Source organism: Hyperoodon ampullatus (assembly GCF_949752795.1).
Source record: "Hyperoodon ampullatus genome assembly, chromosome: 16".
In the NCBI taxonomy this organism is placed as follows: domain Eukaryota; kingdom Metazoa; phylum Chordata; class Mammalia; order Artiodactyla; family Ziphiidae; genus Hyperoodon; species Hyperoodon ampullatus.
In genome coordinates this window covers 68,967,874-68,989,181 of record NC_136929.1, presented here as the reverse complement: position 1 = coordinate 68,989,181, position 21,308 = coordinate 68,967,874, and the positions used below count along the sequence as shown (strand labels likewise).

The window sequence follows — 21,308 nt, the reverse complement described above, 5'->3', positions numbered from 1 at the left end:
AACACAAGCTTTAAATGATACATTAAACAAGATGGACTTAATTGATATTTATAGGACATTCCATCCAAAAACAACAGAATATATATTTTTCTCAAGTGCTCATGGAACATTCTCCAAGATAGATCATATCTTGGGTCACAAATCAAGCCTTGGTAAATTTAAGAAAATAGAAATTGTATCAAGTATCTTTTCCGACCACAACGCTATGAGACTAGATATCAATTACAGGAAAAGATCTGTAAAAATACAAATATATGGAGGCTAAACAATATACTACTTAATAATGAAGTGATCACTGAAGAAATCAAAGAGGAAATCAAAAAATATCTAGAAACAAATGACAATGGAGAGACGACCACCCAAACCCTATGGGACGCAGCAAAAGCAGTTCTAAGAGGGAAGTTTATAGCAATACAATCCTACCTTAAGAAACAGGAAACATCTCGAATAAACAACCTAACCTTGCACCTAAACAATTAGAGAAAGAAGAACAAAAAAACCCCAAAGTTAGCAGAAGGAAAGAAATCATAAAAATCAGATCAGAAATAAATGAAAAAGAAATGAAGGAAACAATAGCAAAGATCAATAAAACTAAAAGCTGGTTCTTTGAGAAGATAAACAAAATTGATAAACCATTAGCCAGACTAATCAAGAAAAAAAGGGAGAAGACTCAAATCAATAGAATTAGAAATGAAAAAGGAGAAGTAAGAACTGACACTGCAGAAATACAAAAGATCATGAGAGATTACTACAAGCAACTCTATGCCAATAAAATGGACAACCTGGAAGAAATGGACAAATTCTTAGAAATGCACAACCTGCCAAGACTGAATCAGGAAGAAATAGAAAATATGAACAGACCAATCACAAGCACTGAAATTGAAACTGTGATAAAAAATCTTCCAACAAACAAAAGCCCAGGACCAGATGGCTTCACAGGCAAATTCTATCAAACATTTAGAGAAGAGCTAACACCTATCCTTCTCAAACTCTTCCAAAATATAGCAGAGGGAGGAACACTCCCAAGCTCATTCTACGAGGCCACCATCACCTTTATACCAAAACCAGACAAGGATGTCACAAAGAAAGAAAACTACAGGCCTATATCGCTGATGAACATAGATGCAAAAATCCTCCTCAAAATACCAGCAAACAGAATCCAACAGCACATTAAAAGGATCATACACCATGATCAAGTAGGGTTTATTCCAGGAATGCAAGGATTCTTCAATATACGCAAATTAATCAAGGTGATACACCATATTAACAAATTGAAGGAGAAAAACCATATGATCATCTCAATAGATGCAGAGAAAGCTTTTGACAAAATTCAACATCCATTATTGATAAAAACCCTGCAGAAAGTAGGCATAGAGGGAACTTTCCTCAACATAATAAAGGCCATATATGACAAACCCACAGCCAACATCTTCCTCAATGGTGAAAAACTGAAAGCATTTCAACTAAGATCAGGAACAAGACAAGGTTGCCCACTCTCACCACTCTTATTCAACATAGTTTTGGAAGTCTTAGCCACAGCAGAGAAGAAAAGGAAATAAAAGGAATCCAAATTGGAAAAGAAGTAAAGCTGTCACTATTTGCAGATGACATGATACTATAGATAGAGAATCCTAAAGATGCTACCAGAAATCTACTAGAGATAACCAATGAATTAAGTAAAGTAGCAGGATACAAAGTTAATGCACAGAAATCTCTGGCATTCCTATACACTAATGATGAAAAATCTGAAAATGAAATCAAGAAAACACTCCCATTTACCATTGCAACAAAAAGAATAAAATATCTAGGAATAAACCTACCTAAGGAGACAAAAAACCTGTATGCAGAAAATTATAAGACACTGATGAAAGAAATTAAAGATGATACAAATAGATGGAGAGATATACCATGCTCTTAGATTGGAAGAATCAATATTGTGAAAATGACTCTACAATCCAAAGCAATCTACAGATTCAATGCAATCCCTATCAAACTGCCACTGGCATTTTTCACAGAACTAGAACAAAAAATTGCACAATTTGTATGGAAACACAAAAGACCCCGAATAGCCAAAGCAATCTTGAGAATGAAAAACTGAGCTGGAGGAATCAGGCTCCCTGACTTCAGACTATACTACAAAGCTACAGTAATCAAGGCAGTATGGTACTGGCATAAAAACAGAAAGCTAGATCAATGGAACAGGATAGAAAGCCCAGAGATAAACCCACGCACATATTGTCACCTTATCTTTGATAAAGGAGGCAGGAATGTACAGTGGAGAAAGGACAGCCTCTTCAATAAGTGGTGCTGGGAAAACTGGACAGGTACATGTAAAAGTATGAGATTAGATCACTCCCTAACACCATATACAAATATAAGCTCAAAATGGATTAAAGACCTAAATGTAAGGCCAGAAACTATCAAACTCTTAGAGGAAAACATAGGTAGAACACTCTATGACATAAATCACAGCAAGATCCTTTTGGACCCACCTCCTAGAGAAATGGAAATAAAAACAAAAATAAACAAATGGGATCTAATGAAACTTCAAAGCTTTTGCACAGCAAAGGAAACCATAAACCAGACCAAAAGACAACCCTCAGAATGGGAGAAAATATTTGCAAATGAAGCAACTGACAAAGGATTAATCTCCAAAATTTATAAGCAGCTCATGCAGCTCAATAACAAACAACTCAATCCAAAAATGGGCAGAAGACCTAAATAGACATTTCTCCACAGAAGATATACAGACTGCCAACAAACACATGAAAGAATGCTCAACATCATTAATCATTAGAGAAATGCAAATCAAAACTACAATGAGATATCATCTCACACCAATCAGAATGGCCATCATCAAGAAATCTAGAAACAATAAATGCTGGAGAGGGTGTGGAGAAAAGGGAACACTCTTGCACTGCTGGTGGGAATGTGAACTGGTACAGCCACTATGGAGAACAGTTTGGAGTTTCCTTAAAATCTACAAATAGAACTACCATATGATGCAGCAATCCCACTACTGGGCATATACCCTGAGAAAACCATAATTCAAAAAGAGTCATGTACCAAAATGTTCATTACAGCTCTATTTACAATAGCCCGGAGATGGAAACAACCTAAGTGTCAATCATCGGATCAATGGATAAAGAAGATGTGGCCCATATATACAATGGAATATTACTCAGCCATAAAAAGAAATGAAATTGAGCTATTTGTAATGAGGTGGATAGATCTAGAGTCTATCATACAGAGTGAAGTAAGTCAGAAAGACAAATACCGTATGCTAACACATATATATGGAAGTTAAGGAAAAAAAATGTCATGAAGAACCTAGGGGTAAGACAGGAATAAAGACACAGACCTACTAGAAAATGGACTTGAGGATATGGGGAGGGGGATGGGTAAGCTGTGACAAAGCGATAGAGAGGCATGGACATATATACACTACCAAGCGTAAGGCAGATAGCTAGTGGGAAGCAGCCGCATAACACAAGGAGATCAGCTCGGTGCTTTGTGACCGCCTGGAGGGGTGGGATGGGGAGGGTGGGAGGGAGGGAGATGCAAGAGGGAAGAGATATGGGAACATATTTATATGTATAACTGATTCACTTTGTTATAAAGCAGAAACTAACACACCATTGTAAAGCAATTATACTCCAATAAAGATGTAAAAAAAATAAAATTACACATTTGGGAATTTCACTAGTGATTCTTTTTATACTGCTAATATATGAGACAGTATTCACCATCAGTTATCAATAAAAAAAGGATGTATTGATTTAATTATATTTTATGTGGGTTTGTTAGAATCCTCAGTCCCTCTTCTTTCTGATTCAGTACTGACTCACCAGCCCATGTACACAGCTCTACTGTGCAACTTCCTACTGTTGGTTGAGCATCCCCCTCCAAACCCAGAGAGCAGGGGTCCGGAACTCAACCCAAAAATCTATTAGAAGTAATATTTCGACAGTGGACACCAGCCTCGCAAGCCCTGTTAGGCCCTGAAACCTTTCTGGACATCCAAGTGTCTCAGCACAGTTGGACCTTCAGGGCTCTGTCAAGGTTTCCATGCCTGGTAATGAGTTATGAGCAGCTGAAGTTATACAGAGGAATTTTGAAGTTACACACACTCCAGATAGAGAGTCACACCACTGAAGACTTGCTTTCCCAGGGGGAGAAAGGCAAAATCAGGATAAAAGCCAGTCAGGTTCAGTCTGCATAATTTAGCAGTAAGTACAACTGAACAACCAGCAGTTATTTTGGGGGGACTCTGTTCCGAGGAAATGAACAATATTTATGGCTTAATAAACCGTATGCTCCATAATGAAAGGGGTCATAAGAGAACTCAGCAGAGCTGTGAATTGGGTGAAAGAAGCAGGAAGTCGGGCATACATACAGCAAAGTCAGTTTTCACTGAGAGAAATGAGGGCCGGCCGAGTGTTGCCAGTGGAGGCTGAACTTAGGTGGGAGACCTCTGAAATGCTTAACCTGCAGCTCTTATCTGGCTGTTGGAGCATGTTAAACCCCGGAGGCCGGCTTACCTGACAACCAGGAAGTCTCTGGAAGGGTGAGGCGCCATGCTGTTCTGCACGTACTGATAGATCTCTGTTTGCTTGTCCAGGGTTTCCACCACCTTCCACTGCACGAAATCCTCATCCCACAGGTGGCGCTCCCTCAGCACGCGATTCAAAACCACCGAGGGGGGCGCTTCCACCTCCACAGAAGCCTTCCACAGCCTCAGCGGATGCCCGTCTCCCACCTTGGGAAAGACACCAGCACATGCTGAAGAGGTTGCTGGTTCCAACACAACCTACCTTCCTTCACTGGGTGTTCAAAAAACATCACTGAGTACGTAACTTGAACGAGTGACTCTGCATACCTCAGGTTTAGAATTTTTAAATGTTTATCCTTAAGCTGAAAAGAATACTGATAATAAAAACGATAACCACCAGCACACAGTGCTCCCTGTGTACCAGGCATTGTTCTGATTTTAAAACAGCCCTCCTCTGACAGTGGCCCTACTATTATGTCCATTGTGCAAATAAGAAAACGGAGGCACAGAGAGGCGAGTGACTCGCCCAACGTCACACAGCTACGGGACAGAGCCAGGCCTGGGCTCCAGCAGTCTGGCTCCACAGTCTGTAGTCTGATTATGTGCAAACAGACTCTAGAGTGGGTGGTTGACTGATTCGTGTGTGGTGAAGCCCTGGGAACAGAGTAGCCATTTTAAAAGCAAAACAAATCCCTGGTTGTAAGACTTGGCTCTTTGGGGGTAATTTTTTCCAAGACCTGAGATTACCTTTTTGAAAGCAAGATCTGTGTTGTCTGTGTTGGAACACGTGACCCATCCTTTGAACTTTTCCTTGGCTTCCTTCTGGAGGCCCTGGATGAGATGCTCCAGGTACGTGTGGAAAGTGGCCCCGCTCTCCTCCAGCTGGGCCCCCAGGTCTTCCAGAGTTGGGGGATGGATCTCAGCCTCCATATATGAGTTATGAGACTGGGCCACCATCTCAAGCGGGACCTGAACCGATGGATGCACAGAAGAGCAACGCACTGAGCTACAGAAATGCTGAGACTGACAGAGAAAGCAAAGTAGCATCACCAAAGACCACGGTACGGGCAATGGGCTGAGTGCCGTGGGGCAAGAGATGTTTGCCTAAGATCAGTGAAGGGGTCGGGGGCGGGCTTCCCCAAGTCAGGAAACCCAAATCTGTTTGAGGCTATATTTATTATTCAAAACACCACCATGACTTCCCATTCATTCTTTCCATTTTCCTTTGATTTTACTTATTATACATTTTTATTCAATTTGGCAAAACTTGGGCTCAGGAAACTTAAAGTGCACAGACTTAAGGGGAACGTCAAGCATGACTTAGAGGCAGCTTTACCTTTGTGGCACACTTTTCCCTTTTGCAAATGACGACTTTGCCCCAACAAGTATGCCGGAAGTCTAGTTCACTTAATCCTTTAGCGTATCTGTGGCTGTATTCATAAGCTGTCACTGATTCTGAGTTCACAGCGATTGTTCAGTATCACACATTCACACACACACACACACACACACACACACACACTCTAATCAAGTCCCGAGGTTATATAAAATATACCGTACTTGGCTGGCTGGCCTGGGACCTGGCACCTGAAGTTGATGCAACTGTTTTCATAAAAACCATCATCATGGTAAACCCAAGTGTCTTTAACTGTCAAAGCCTCAACTATTCAATATATAAGCTCACTCCTCACATTTCTAGGAGGCAAAGACCAGACCTATCGAGTGTACCATTGTCATTATAAAATCAGGAAAAAACAGAAATAAGCCATAAATGCAGCAACCATTCCAAGCGTCTTATCGAGTTCCAAGAGCTATAAGGAAGGCAGTTGGAACCTTTCACTCACCTCAAAAAGTCTGTCGCATTCCATGATCATGTGGGCCAGCCCCTGAGCTGCGGCCAGATTCTCACTGAGGTCCTTTTGATCTGGCTTCCCGGAGGCATATTTCTTCTGGATGACTCTGTAATTGAGGGGGAGAGTCCTCAGCGGATCCCAAACCCAAGAGCTTTTCACAGTACACAGCTCATCCCTTTGTCATGTCTTCATGCCCAGACGCCACCCAGATCCCATACTTTCTCATTTCCAAATAAAAACAGTGACTATACATCTTAGATATCCTGAGTCAGGCTAAGAGTCTGACAGTTCATAATGGAAAACCTTGGAAAAATACACGGGCAGGAATAACTGTTGGGGGAGAAATTAACCTATTCTTCCCAAGTTTGAAACTACTTCACTGCAAGCTGCCGTGCTTGGGCCTTAAATCTAGCCTTTTAAAATTGAAGATTGTAAAATACTACTTTGTGTCCTTTTTCCCTCCTTCCCACTAACACACACAAAACAAAACAAAACTCCAGGCTTTCAGGATCACAAAGGACACTGTGCTACTCTGACAATTCCCTGATGCTGAGCCACATGAATTATGTTCCTCCAAACATTTTCTGATTATGAATGAAGTGCTGACAAATCCCCAACTTGAAATACAGTGGGAGTTTTTTTAAGTAGCTGTGGGGAATACCTGGTTTAGGATTAGCATTCTTGCTGAGGAAAACCCACCTGGGGGAGTTTTCCTTCTTCAGTAAATTCAGATGGAAGAGGGAGGGGGCCAGACACACAGCCAGGTTCATGGGCGTCATCTGATTCTCCTCCACCGCGTGGACCACGTCGTTGAGGAAGCACAGCAGCGTCTGCAACACCTCCCTGCTCTCATCGGCCAGCAGCAGGACAGCCGCCTGCACTGCCTGCAGCTGTTGCTCTTTGGGGACGTCTGCAGAAAAAGCGGTGCCGGGAGTTAGAGGAACAGCCGCGGAAGGAGCCAGCGGGAGTGGGGGAGCGAGCGCTACCTTCCTGCGAACACACTCGGGGTCACTGTCAGCACAACAGTGACATGACAACAGCTAAGGGCGCAGAGCTGCCCCAGGTGGTGAGAAGCTGGACCAGCTGCCGTTGGAACCCCACAGTCTCACTCCAGAACCCATAGTCTTCACAGCGAGGCTGGACTTGGCAAGTCACACCCTGTGCTGGCTTTTCATACTCTTGGAGCAATCCGCCTCCTCACCTACCTGTTTCAAACCTCTTTGCCACCCTCCCTCCCACCCCACCTCCAGCTCGTAAAGCGTCCCCCAGGACGCCCAGGGCTTGGGGAAGAGGAACCAGGCCCCTCCCTCTCGGGCCCATTCCCTGCCTGGGCGGTGATAGGGGTGATGGGCACTGGTCAGCAGGCTTGAAAGGGAATCGGCCTGAACAGTATGAGGTAACTAAAAGGAAAAGGTATAGAAAAATGGGTGCTCCGTGCTGCATTCTGCTGCCCCCTGGCTGTGTTTGTTAATGATCTGTGAGGCCTGACTCGCCACCCTTATTCCTCTCACTCTGAAAGACACCGTCAGGAGCCCACGTGGGCTAACACGGTTGTCTTTCCTACAATACCAGGTTCTAGAGCGGGTCTCTGCAGCAGGTGTCTGTGCTCCAAAGGGGGGTGGGAAGAAACTGTTGGAATTTCCAATGGTGTTTGTTTTCTCTCATGCTTTGAAAATACTGATGGGATGTGTCTTATGATAGGCACAGTATATTATAGTATATCACGATATATTTATATTATTGAAAATATGCAAGTATACATGCTCAGATAGCTCCTACTGGCAGGGGTGCCTGATAAAAAAAACGTGGAGTCTGCTGCTCCGGGGGGGCTGTGGCGTGCCTTCTGCCCAGGTCCTGCCCCTCTCCATCATCGGCCCTACCAGGGCGGGGCACACTGCGGGCCCCAGTCAACCGGCAAATGCGAGTCTCTGGAAGAGCCTGACCATGGGTTGGACATTCTGGAACCCACCCCCACCCGCACCACATCCACTGTGAACTGGCACAAGACAGACCTGGGTTTGATAGAGGAGAGCCATTCTGTTCACATTATACAGAAACCTTTTTCCTTTTTCTTGCTTGTGCTGAAGCAGAAGCAGATACTCCTAATGACCTCAGGCTTGTCACTGAAGTATTATAAATTCAGCTGGAGCCCTTGAACTGCCTTTAAATAAGCTGCTTTAGGTAACATGTCCAGTGCATGCATTGTTTAGCTTTAAGCTGCCAACCTTCTCTTCTGTGCCAAGATTTTTGAAGAGTCATCTGTCGTGGCTACAGGTTGTCCCAGCTTCCTTCTACTCACTCGTTTCTTTATCCCTCAGAAAATATCTTCTGTCATTATTTTCTACTAAAGATGCCTGCAAAGGTCAACTGTCAATCCCTAAATTCAGCATTCGTATCGGATCCTATCCTCTTTGACCTTTTTTGTGGCACAGGCACTCCTGTGGTTCCTGCCTCTTTCCTGGCTCTCAGAAGACTGTTCTAGATCTGGATTTCTAGGTGCTGATAACTGGCGTCCACACAGATGGCCAGCAGCACTTCAGACTCCACGTCCAGGCTCCTCCCTGCCCCCAGATCAGCTCCCCTCCCCCTTTTCCTTTCTGAATGCTCTTTAAAACTACAGCGTCTTTGATCCCTGCCTCCTTCTCTCTCCTGTAGACCGTGGGCTTCACATGTGTTCATTATCCATCCAACGCTCTAATTAATCATTTGATGAAAGTCCAAGAAGTAACAGAGCTACAGTTGGACCTGCTCTGGAGAACGGAGGAGGAACTGTCCCTCTCTTCTCCACAGCCCTTTGGAAACTTTGACTCCAGAGTCTATCCCTAGAACATCTTTATTTCCAGTCTTGCCGCTGGAGGTCCCCACAGGTAACCCAGAGCCTCAACTAACGTGCTGGCTCCCTAACCCTCCATTCTTGTCCTGTCCAGTGCCTCTCGTTCACCACTTCCAGATTCATGGGTCGAATAAGCAGTTCCAGTGGCCATGCATCCCGTGGCACAAGCCTGGCTGCCTATGAAATACCTACTCTCTCCTTCTTTCTCTGTAAGAAAACCCACGTTCTGTTCAGGTCTGGGCTGTAATGTGCTCAGGGAAGTTGGGCCCCTCCCTCAAAACTAGGGGATAACCATGTTGGCCTAGACCAAAAATGGTAACCCCATTCCTCTTCCCAGTGACTGATTTAGGGGAGAAAAGTGTAAAATTTCTGGTCTATGGGACCAAGATAAATGCTAGCTAGGCATTTCTGTACATTTATCTCCCTGATAAAAAGAGACATATGCCCAAGGAGAACCCTTCTGCCTGCCTCTTGCCTTTGGATGTGGTTTTGGGAAGACATGATAAAGATGAGTGGTGGCAGTCATATTGTGACCTTAAGGGGGTGACAAGAGATGCTGACCTCAGCCATGGTGTCACTGAATTAACCAACTCTGGAATTCTTTAACTCCAGATTTCTTGTCTTGTGCGATTATATAATGTCTTTATTATTTAAACCACTGTTTGTTGGAGTTGTGGTTCTGTGTTTACAGCTGAGAGCACCGTAACTGGTAGCTCCCTCAACACCACCCAAAGGGTCCCCGCAGTGATTAATGAATCAAATATGAACTCTTTGCTCTAATATTCAGTGCCCTTCCTGGGTACAGCCCCAGTCTAATTTTTGGAGTCATTTGATGCTGCACTGGACAGTTACCCTTCCTTGCAAGCCAGACAGAAATCCTGTCATCTCCTGACACATGTGCTATTGACTTCACTCAGCATGTGTTCCTCACGTGTCTCAACCTTCAGTTGTCACTTCTCCACCAAGTCCTTGTTCTTCATCTCAACCCCCTTGGGTGCTCTTTGTAACCTTATCACGGGATTTCTCCAGTCTGGCTGTTTTGCAGTTATTTATGTCCATGTCTCGTCTCCCTCAACTGTAAGATGCTTAAGAGCACAGTTAAGTCTTACCCATCCATATGCTCTGCAGTGCTCAGCATGGTGCCCTGAACATAAGCAGAACTCAGTAAATGTTTGCTCAGCTAAAATAAGCCCTGCTTTGATCTGTTTTATTTTGCTTGTGAGTCTCACAAAGGGCTAAAAGCATTTATCTCTTAGAAATAATCTGACTTTAACCTTAGACTAGTGTCAACCATAACCTGAGAACTGATTAAATGTAAAGACTCATATATGCTACTTCCAAACCGTAAGGGAGGTTTAACTGAGAAACGCAGCTCAACCTCTTACAGCAGAAACATCATGAATTCCCTGTATTTAGCCTCCAGCAACATGTATCACTAGTTTAACTTAACCTATTCACTCTAACAAAATAATATTTATTTAGTGGGTCACCACTTTATCCTGTTTTTACAAGTGGTACTTGTTATAATCCTTTTCAAATTTGCAATATTATAAACTCCTGAAACACATTTAGTACAGAATTCTCAACAGCAAGAATCTGCTTCAAGTTGGATCAATTCCATGTCAAGGTCCACTTCATGTATATGTTGCTAAAAACTCAAAAGTCCACAGGCCAAGTGTTTTTTTCCTAAAGAATTGAGACTTGGACCATTAAATACTTACAGTTAACTGTTGAACAACACGGTTTGACCTGTACGGGTTCAGTTAACAGGCAAATTTTTTTCTTTTTCAGTAAATACACAGTCGGCTCTCCCTATACTTGGGTCCTGAATTTGCAGATTCAACGAACTGTGAATCCTGTACTATGTTTATGATCGTGGTTGTTTGAATCCTCGGACACCCAACTGAGGACACAGAAAACCGACTATGGGACTTTAGCATCCTCGGTGGGTCCCGGAAGGAATCCCACGAGGATACTGAGGGACAACTGTATAACCATAACAGTGCAGCTAGAAAAGAGCCACATGTTCATTTCTAATACCATCCCCTACTTTGCAACTATCTTTATCAGGATATGTTGTTAAGTCAATACTTGCTATTTTCAATGATTAATTAAAGGGGTTTTGCTGAGAATTATCAACTTCACATCACTTAAAAAGTTCTAAGTGAAAATATAAATTAGTTGAATTAAGCTTAAGCCTTGATTTGGTTTGCTTACTTTTCACCAATTAAAATACATTGCCTTAAAATACATTTCCTTTCATTTCTAGTCATTTTAACACATTTGGATTTCATATATCCCAAGGAAATGCTTTCTTTTTAAAAACACCTATATATAAAATAAATTCTATTGTGTTACCTTTTCATTTTAAATTTATTAAAAGTATATTGAAAGTTAGTTTTTATATCCTACATAAAACCCTATTGAGCAGGAAGATTTTGATGTCAAAAATGTATTTTCAAATGCATAAAATATAGCCTGGAGATTTCCATATTGAAGTGTGAACAACGTTTACTTCTGGAGAGGAGGGTAGAATTGTAACTTTTATATACTTCTTCATGCATTACTTGTACAATTAAAATTCAATCTATAGAATTTTGTTTTTTAGGTGGATGAATGCACTTGAGAACACTGATCTGCCTTGTTCCCACTTACACTGATAGATGTGGAGGAAGGTCTCGCTGAGCTTGTTGGTGAAAAGAGGCTCAGGAAGGTCCCGGAAGAACTGCTTCACCATATCCGCCACGTCGTAAGCGGATTGGTCCTCGTAGCTGACGTTCTCAGGAAAGCTCTCGTTCATTTGACGTAAGGCATGGATTCGAGACTTCACACCTGATTTTCGAAAAAGACCCACCTGAAACAAGCCACAGTGACGTGTTAGTGAGGCCACCTTTGCCCCAGACATTTTCTTTCTACTGCAAGCACACTGAGGGAGATGAGAAGGCAATAGGACCAGGACTCGATGACTTGGAATTGCATCCAAACTAGTATATTGTGAATGACTAACTTAGCTACTTTGGGCAGTAGCTGAACACTGACTTCCTCTCCCATGAAATGAAAATAAGAATAATAGCCCACCTTACAGGACTCCTGAGAAAATATACGTGATTGTGCTTTGTGACTTGTCAAGTCTTACAACATGGTAGACGTTATTTTTTTACTCATTTATTTAACAAGTAATGATTAAATACCCCCTATATATCAGGCATACTTATATCTTCTAAGAGTCATTAGTGAGCAGGCCAGACAAAATTCCCTACCTTCTGGTGTGTATACTTTAGTGGGGGTTTTGAGAGACTTCTGTCAATGGAAGGTGTGGTGGATCCCAGATAGGTAACCATATCCAATGCCCCTTTGAGGGAGGGGTTTATAGGGAATATGCTCATGAAACAAAATATCGTTAAGCACATATTTTGATTGACAGGTCTTACTTCTATGCTTTTCCTTCTTCAGAATCCTTGTAACATACGCTTCTCATATGACGCACTTGCTACTCTACCTGGTTAGTTATTATGGGTAGAAGCTACGGCTGTAGTGAGAATGATTCCTAAGTGGCTTTCCTTCAGACTTCAAGACACTGTATTATGCCTTTTTCATCCTTAGGGCTTAGACTCCTCCTCTGCTTGATAAATGGAGCAATAAGGCACCGAGGGGATAATGCCCCTAACAGGAACGAGTGAGGGGCAGCAGAGCCCTATGAGGATGGAGGTTCCTGCAGTGGTTTCCAGGTTATGCTGTAGGCTCTCCCCAAGTGGACCTGCCATCACCCCAAAAGAACTGAGCTTCTCTGGGAGCCCAGGCTTATAGTGAATTCGTATGTCTACTATTTTTAAATGCCTATAGGGCACTGAGTTTCTCAAAACTGGTTCTTCAACCCTCAGTCTCCACTCTTTTCACTCCCCAAGGGCTCACTGGTTGGCCCACTTCCACATTCCCAGTGGTCAGAGAGGTGGGCAGCGGCCTCGAGTCAGCGCTGCTCTCCCTCCTTATTCCTGGAGAGACACACTCCAGGTTGTCTCACTGGCTGCTCTGTGTGCCAGGCCGGCCTCGACCCAAGCTCAGGGGTCTGAAGAGAGCTCTCTTGGTTGCTGCTATAAACAGAGAGCAGCGCTAATTCTTTTAAACTGCATCACAGCAAGGGAAGGATTCCAAGCAATCAGAGAATACTCAGGTTTTTGTATACGTCAGCTGAATGGATCGCAGGGGCAATTATACCCCGCTACTTTTTGTGGCAATAGAAACAGAATTCTTAGTAATACTTCTTGGCGTTCCAAGGCTTACCACCCTAATTTCACAGAACAGGATATTAAGGCATGGTATCACTTAAAATTTTTTTTTTTTTTTTTAAATAAATTTATTTATTTATTTATTTTTGGCTGTGTTGGGTCTTCGTTTCTGTGTGAGGGCTTTCTCTAGTTGTGGCAAGCGGGAGCCACTCTTCATCGCGGTGCGTGGGCCTCTCACTGTCGCGACCTCTCTTGTTGTGGAGCACAGGCTCCAGACGCACAGGCTCAGTAGTTGTGGCTCGCGGGCTTAGTAGCGCCGCGGCATGTGGGATCTTCCCAGACCAGGGCTTGAACCCGTGTCCCCTGCATTGGCAGGCAGATTCTCAACCACTGCGCCACCAGGGAAGCCCCACTTAAAATATTAATTGCTTTCTTTTTTATTCTTAAAGTTTGGAATGTCTAGAAAATGCAAAACGTTGCCAAGAAGAATCCAAAGAGCATTTCTCTTCCTCTGGCAACTACTCTAAATTTCATCAAAGGGCATGAGAAGAAAGCATGTCCTGTCAAAAGAAAAGTTCAAGATGTCAAATGAGTGATTATCGAAGTGAGATCCAGCCTTGATGTGTTTACATCTCAACTCTTCTGATTCTGGAAGGAGGCCCAGGACCGTGCCTCAGGGCTGTGCTGCACGGGAGTTCTCAGAAGCCAAGTGCCCCAGAGGTGAATTCCTCAGTGTGACTCACAGTTATCCTCCTGTGAGTTGGTATTATTCCATTTGAGAATTCCTGTTATTATTATGTTTTAACAGTAGAGAAATATTGATCGGATTCTATAAAAAGAATAAAGCAGACAAGTGTTTGTGAGGACATCGCAGAACGAGATTCCTCTTTTGTCCTCTGTGTCTTGCTGGCTTTGATTTTGGGTGCACAGTGATGTGCAGGTACACACACATCCCAGTGGTGTTTTCTTTGTATTGTTTTGTTTCCAAGTTTCTTTCTAGTTTCAGCAAATATTGTGATTTTAATTATTTTAGACATGTCTGGAGCTCTCCAGCTGCGGGCTCCGAGCTGCTTATTCTGACTTAGAGCTCACAGGATGTCCAGAGGGTTGTCAGGTATTTATTTGTTCTGCCTCAATTTCTGACAATAACCTTACCGTCCCACCCTGATCATCCAAGGGACGTGGGAAATATCTGTGGGTTCTGGGGATTTTTGTTGGAAGCACCAAAGGAAAGTTTTTTTCCTAAGCCTAATAAAGTAAAGGTGGTCTGAAATCAGATTCCAGATGTTGGAGTGGAGGATGGTGGAAGGGAAAGATGGTAAGGGCACCTGTCTTCAAAGATGTCACTGAGCTAATGTAAGAACTAACCCTGGAACTGTCCTGCTTCCTGCCTTCTTGTCATGTGACCATGGGAATTTTCTATAGTTTAAGCCATTTGGGGGCAGGGCTTCTGGTCCCTGGAGTGAAAAACTCCCTGGGCGTGGTAAATAGAAGCTTCCTCTAGTGATGTAAAGGTCCTGGAACCAGAGAGAAGAGCTTCTCCTACCCATCATCATAGAGCAACCAGGGCTGTTGGCCCATGGAGTTGGCAACCATCATTTCTTCTTCTGCAAAAAGCTTTCAGAGCAGTGATAAAATATGCATTTTTGGCTAATTTTTTTTTTCTAAGTAAAAAGTGGAGGACCAAAGAAACCACTTTAAAATGGGTTTCTTCTAAGGGCACCCTTGTCATCATGGCCAATGGAAGGCAACTCCAGACCCTTCAGCTTCATTACAAGGAGGACCCAAGATGTGTGAAATGTCTTTCATTTGCTTCCGTGTGTCACTGGTGGGAGGGTGACCTGGGTAGTCACACGGGGACCCACACTTGGTTTAACGTTCTGCGGTCACCATTTTGAAATTCTTCATTATTTATATGCACTTTCATTTTGCACAAGGCTCCACAAATTACACAGCAGGGCCTGCTCTCATGTACCTCGAAAGCACGGCTCTAAGACTCTCTCTTAAAAGGTAAGAATAGAGGTCAGCGATGCGAAATCCATTTTTTAAGCTTCTCTCTTGCACATAATCTCTCATTTCAAAGATAAAAGGATGAACAATGAGTGTTGCTCTGATCTAGTTTTACTTTCCTCTCTCTTTAGTCTTCCACCCAAAAACTCAGCTATGAAAAAGCAAGGACTCGGGCTTCCCTGGTGGCGCAGTGGTTGAGAGTCCGCCTGACGATGCAGGGGACACGGGTTCGCGCCCCGGTTCGGGAAGATCCCACATGCCGCGGAGTGGCTGGGCCTGTGAGCCATGGCCGCTGGGCCTGCGTGTCCGGAGCCTGTGCTCCACAGCGGGAGAGGCCACAACAGTGAGAGGCCCACATATCGCCAAAATAAAAAAAAGCAAGGAATCAAAGTATAATTTAAAAAGATAGGCGCTGGAACATCACTCATCTTACCCGAGGTAGGCAGCAGGGAGGGTGATGAACAGGCGGCAGGTCGAGGACACTTGTACTGAGTATGAAGTGTCTTCCCAGCATAATTGGGCTTTTAAAACTCACTGCTCCATTAGAAGGAGAGCTTGGGCATGAGTGCTGCATTAGAACTCAAATTTCATCTAAATAATATTAAACCTCCTACTTGGCATCCTGTTTATGCTAATCCTTGCAGCACTTAATGATGTTTGTCAGGACTTGCATTTCCTCTTCTTCAGGGATGTGCTCCGCGCTCCGCTAATGAAGAAAAGTTGGTTTTATTGAGAGAGCGAGAGGGTCCTAAGACCAGTATGTGGTGGGTTCTTATGTGGAGCACTGCAGGCTTAGCCACTCTCTGCCGTGACTTCATATTCATCAGGGGCTGGGTATGACCTGTCCTTCTGTGCAGCTGATGTAAGGCAGAAATAAAGCTCAGCCAGCAAAGCCCGCTCGTCTCACAGACTGCTGCGTCTGAATACAAATGGTTCAGAACTGAAGGCTAAACTCCCTATTTCATCTCCAGCAAGCTGCCAGGGCAGAAATGGATACACTGTGTTTCCTCATACGGAAGCTGTTCTGCACTTGGGGGTGCAGGAGGTGGAACGGTGGTCTTGTTTCAGGACTCCATAGGGCTGTCTTCAGCTGTTTGTAATGAATGTTTGAGAAGAATGTGTAGCATGAGGGAGAGAAGCTGAGCTTATTGCAGGAAGCCTCCCTCCCTGGGATGAGGGGCTGAGCCTTGGGACAGTCTTGCATGGTGGTTCGAGGGGACCGTGTAGAGGCAGGCAGCAGAGAAGCCAGTTAAGGGTGGTTTAGAGGACGGGTATTCTGAGACCCTCTGGTCTTGCATGGCCGGGGGGCTGAGATCTCAAGAGCCTGTGTAGACCTGAGTCTTCCCTTCAGAGGAGGTGCCGTTGGCGAAGGAAGGACCCTGATCTGGTGTGTGTCCGCTCCTTCCTTGTGACTCTCATCCCTCCTCTTTCTTTTCTGATTCATTGGCTTTTATTTGCTCAAGTTCGCTCTTAAATCTCTAGAACAGTCTTCCTCCTGAGCCTGGTTTTCTTCGATTCTTATTATGTTTCTCTAGTTTCCCATTGTCCCTTCCTATGACCACCTTCCTTCTTCACAGGGACCAGAGGGGGGCTCTGTGTGCTGCCCACACTCTGTGCTGATGAAGGGGAGGGACATACGAGGCGGGGGCCCTGCTGGCGTTGGGTACCCCATAAGGGGAGGAACTGCATTCCACGCAAGTCCCTTTGACATCTCGAGGATTTTTTCTTTTGACGGATACAAGAAAAGGGTTGCCTTGTTCATTGCGGTTACATTTAGAATCAGTATTTATGTCTATGAAATGAGTCTTTTTTCTTATAAAGCTTTGACAACATACTGTTTTTCAGCGTGGTGTTCTTCCAGATTTTAAAAAAAACAACAAAATAGGGCTTCCCTGGTGGCGCGGTGGTTGAGGGTCCGCCTGCCGATGCAGGGGACACGGGTTCGTGCCCCGGTCCTGGAAGATCCCACATGCCGCGGAGCGGCTGTGCCCGTGAGCCGTGGCCGCTGAGCCTGCGCGTCCGGAGCCTGTGCTCCGCGACGGGTGAGGCCACAACAGTGAGAGGCCCGCATACAGCAAAAAAAAAAAAAAAAAAAAAAAAAAAAAGTCATAGGCCTGAAATGGAGGCTGGGAATAACCCAGTGAGTAGAGATTGAGGGGGTTTTGGTGCCACTGTCCTTCTCTCTGTTCATATGACTTTGTCTTCAAACAGGAGACTGGGCCCAGTAACAGCAGTGATGCTGGTGATACTCATTATTCAGAATCTACAGGGGGCAGGACTGGTTTCCATTCTACATAAAGACTATGCGGTGAGTAGAGTGGTGGTATTACAATGCATTTATACCCAATCTTGTTCGAGAAACAATTCAAGGTGACTTACAATGATCTATAAAGTATAGTAAGATGCAATTAAAGATAATAGATGAGAGGACTAGAGCAAAAGGAAAATAAAGATAGAAAAGGTTAGCAGGAAGTAGGAATGAGGTTCACACACAAAATTCATGCCCCCAAAATTATATATATTTACTACAGGCAGAACATGCATTTGGCTTCAATAATTCTAGCAGCCAGTGTAGAGAGGAAAACATATCCAGCTGAATGAGTCTGGTGTACCTAATATAAATACCGACCAGTTATCTAAAAACAACAATTTTTTCAGGTGCTGGGGCCAGAGAAAAAAATTCTTTCATTCTTACAGAAAAGACACCACATGATATAATGATCAACATCATCAACACAATCCTGAGAGTGAATTCATCAATGAGTTGTTTAGGGCCACTTCTCAAAGTGTCCCTCAATGCTAGAGATGGCATCACCCCAAAGTCCACTGGGACAAGCAATTCTAACAGGTGGTAACAAAGTGCACTTGTTAAAAACTTGGACTCTGTAGATAGATTTTCAAGAAAGTGTTGGCTCCACATTGCCTCCTAAGGGCTAACCCTGCCCAGGGTGGATATGGGATTAAATGAGGCAATGCTTGCAGGATACTTAATATGATCCCTGAAACATGCTGGGCATGCAAGAAAGGTTACTATTATTGAATGAATGGCACAGATGGCCTGCATTTACTTTAAGCATTCCTGAACAAACACTGTTTTCTCTGAATAGAGCTTTTGCTGATAAGCATCAGCTAGCTGGCTATCCATTAGAATGTTTGGAACAAAATATTTTCTATGCTTGGTAAAAGGCAGAGCCAAACACTCTAAGAGAATCAGCCAAGAGGGGAGATGAGCCTTACATACCCTTATGAAAACTGAGAAGCCTGGAAAAACATGTGTCCGAATAACAGGTTACTCTCCACAAAATACAATCTTAGGTCTGTACTAATAAACCAGTAAAGGTACAATTGAAGCCACAAAGTCCTACGCCAAAGGGCATGGTTGCAGTACTTTCAGGGCCGCAAAAGAGATTAATTAGAGTGGGTATTTCCAAATACTCACTCGAGCCCACCTCCCCAAAAAGTTTTCTCAGTAAAATACCCACAGACCCTCTACCTTTGATTAAGGTGTGCTTTTGATAAAAACTCTAAAATTAAAAAGAAAACAAATCTAATGCTTAACAAACCAGATTCAATGGATTGCTCTATTGGGATGTTATTCACAAGTCAATTGATATTGGGGCATCTGCCAAAGATGAGCACCATTAGTTTTAGACAAGTGGTCTATTGCCCTTCTTTCTGAGAAACAACAGGCAAGCCATCCAGGCCATTTCTCAAACAAAGCAGCCATCACCACCACAACAGTAACAGCAACGACTGTTACCCTCACTATAACATCTAAATATGAAAAAATGTAGATATGTGTATTATCTAAATTAGGAGTGGGAAGGGAAAATGGAATAATGCATTTAGTTCAATCAACAATGGCATTGAATGAAGAAGTTACTCTCATTCATTCTTACTGAAAACTGGTATCAGATTCATCAAGAGACCATCTTGGGGGCTTCCCTGGTGGCGCAGTGGTTGAGAGTCCGCCTGCCGATGCAGGGGATGCGGGTTCGTGCCCCGGCCTGGGAGGATCCCACATGCCGCGGAGCGGCTGGGCGCGTGAGCCATGGCCGCTGAGCCTGCGCTTCCGGAGCCTGTGCTCCGCAACGGGAGAGGCCGCGGCAGTGAGAGGCCCGCGTACCGCAAAAAAAAAAAAAAAAAAAAAAAAAAAGAGACCATCTTGATTCTTAGCGTGATCTCAGCATTGGGGTAGAGACAAGCGTCAGTTCATGAATTCGTGTAGCTCAGCTCATTCCTGTCCACTGAGCCCAAGGCCAAGAGAAAACCAATGAGAAGTGCAAATAATCTTAGGTTGGCACAGATTATTCACAGGGCATTACAGAATATGATGAACAAAAGCCACTATAGAATAGTTGCCTGAAAATACCCCCACTACTCAAGGCTGTAATTTATCAAGCAGAATTTTATTTTGGACCGAATGTCTAACAGAGAAACTAACGAGTGTTAATTCCGAGGAGCAAAGGCTTGGCCTGGTTAATTATAGGATGGGTTGCATTCTGGGCCAATCAGAGTCCACCATTGTGATGGGCCCCCCACAGTCCTGGAGACGAAAATGATCTCCAAGACTTTTGTTTAGCTTGAGCTTTTTAATCAACTCCACAAGATGAGGGAATATTTAATTTAGCTGATATTATTTTCATACTTTTAGAAGATTTTTTGATGTGGACCATGTTTAAAGTCTTTACTGAATTTGTTACAATATTGCTTATGTTTTATGTTTTGGTTTTTTGGCACTGAGGCATGTGGGATCTTAGCTTCCCGACCAGGGATCGAACCCGCATCCCCTGCACTGGAAGGCGAAGTCTTAACCACTGTACCACCAGGGAAGTCCCTATTTTCATATTTTACTTGCACATTTTATTTTTATTTTTATTTTTTTTTTGTTTGTTTGTGGTACGCGGGCCTCTCACTGTTGTGGCCTTTCCCGCTGCAGAGCCTGTGGACGCGTAGGCTCAGCCGCCATGGCTCACGGGCCCAGCCGCTCCGCGCCATGTGGGATCCTCCCAAACCGGGGTACGAACCCGTGTCCCCTGCATCGGCAGGCGGACTCTCAACCAGTGCGCCACCAGGGAAGCCCTTACTTGCACATTTTAAAAAGATATAAATAAATTTTTGAAAGATATAAATAAACTTGTCATGTTGCTTCTTCAAAAAAAATTTAACAAAGGGAGATATAAAGACCTAATTCTGGTTAAAAAAAAAAAAAAAGACAAAGAGGGATAACAGAATGATGTGAAATTAATGGTGGCACCGAGACCGTAATTAAAAGGAAATGCAGCAGACACAGCTTTACTCTGTTTCGGGGGAACACAAATTAGCCATTACAGGTACAGATGATTAACATTAGCTTTCTGCAGTCACTCCAGGGTGTCCTTCAAGTTGCCAGTGAGGAAACATCCTCACACAGCTTGACAAGGATGTCACCTGGTCAGATTAAATACCGACCTATAAAGATCACAATGCCTTTTATTTTGGAGAGGCATGTCTTGTCTGATCCTGGACAGATCTGGCTCTGCCTGGCACTCCATACATCCCAGGCTGTGCTTGGGATTTACGACCCTACCTGATCGAGGCAGTTGCTGCGTAGATACCTCAGGGCTTGCTGGATACTCTGTGGCAGGGGCTGTCCCGTTCTCTGGACGTGCACGATGAGAGGGATGCCAAAGACTGTCTTGTCTCTGTAATCAGGAACTTTCATCCTCTTCATGAACTTTGGAACTGCCCTAGAATTCACAGAAAGCAGGTCATGCACGCCTTGTGGAGCACACTGTGGGGACAGGCTGTGAGAGCAAGAGGGAAGCCAAGCTTTTGTTGGAATATTGGACAGG

At 43.8% G+C, this 21,308-nt stretch overlaps 1 protein-coding gene across 5 annotated transcripts in view; it reads right to left on the bottom strand.

The window, feature by feature from the left end:
* Window positions 1–21,308, bottom strand: part of STARD13 (StAR related lipid transfer domain containing 13) — a gene marked incomplete at both ends in the record, with an annotated part of 396,567 nt that overhangs the window by 16,946 nt on the left and 358,313 nt on the right. For 4 of the 5 annotated variants that reach the window (XM_079721597.1, XM_079721596.1, XM_079721595.1 and 1 more), the window contains 6 exons: window positions 4,542–4,759; window positions 5,300–5,521; window positions 6,397–6,511; window positions 7,105–7,315; window positions 11,894–12,092; window positions 21,044–21,203. In XM_079721597.1, the coding sequence (XP_079577723.1) occupies window positions 4,542–4,759; window positions 5,300–5,521; window positions 6,397–6,511; window positions 7,105–7,315; window positions 11,894–12,092; window positions 21,044–21,203 (1,125 nt within the window). Of the gene's footprint in view, window positions 1–4,541; window positions 4,760–5,299; window positions 5,522–6,396; window positions 6,512–7,104; window positions 7,316–11,893; window positions 12,093–21,043; window positions 21,261–21,308 lie in introns of all 5 variants that reach the window. The other variant, XM_079721594.1, reaches the window with a different exon arrangement.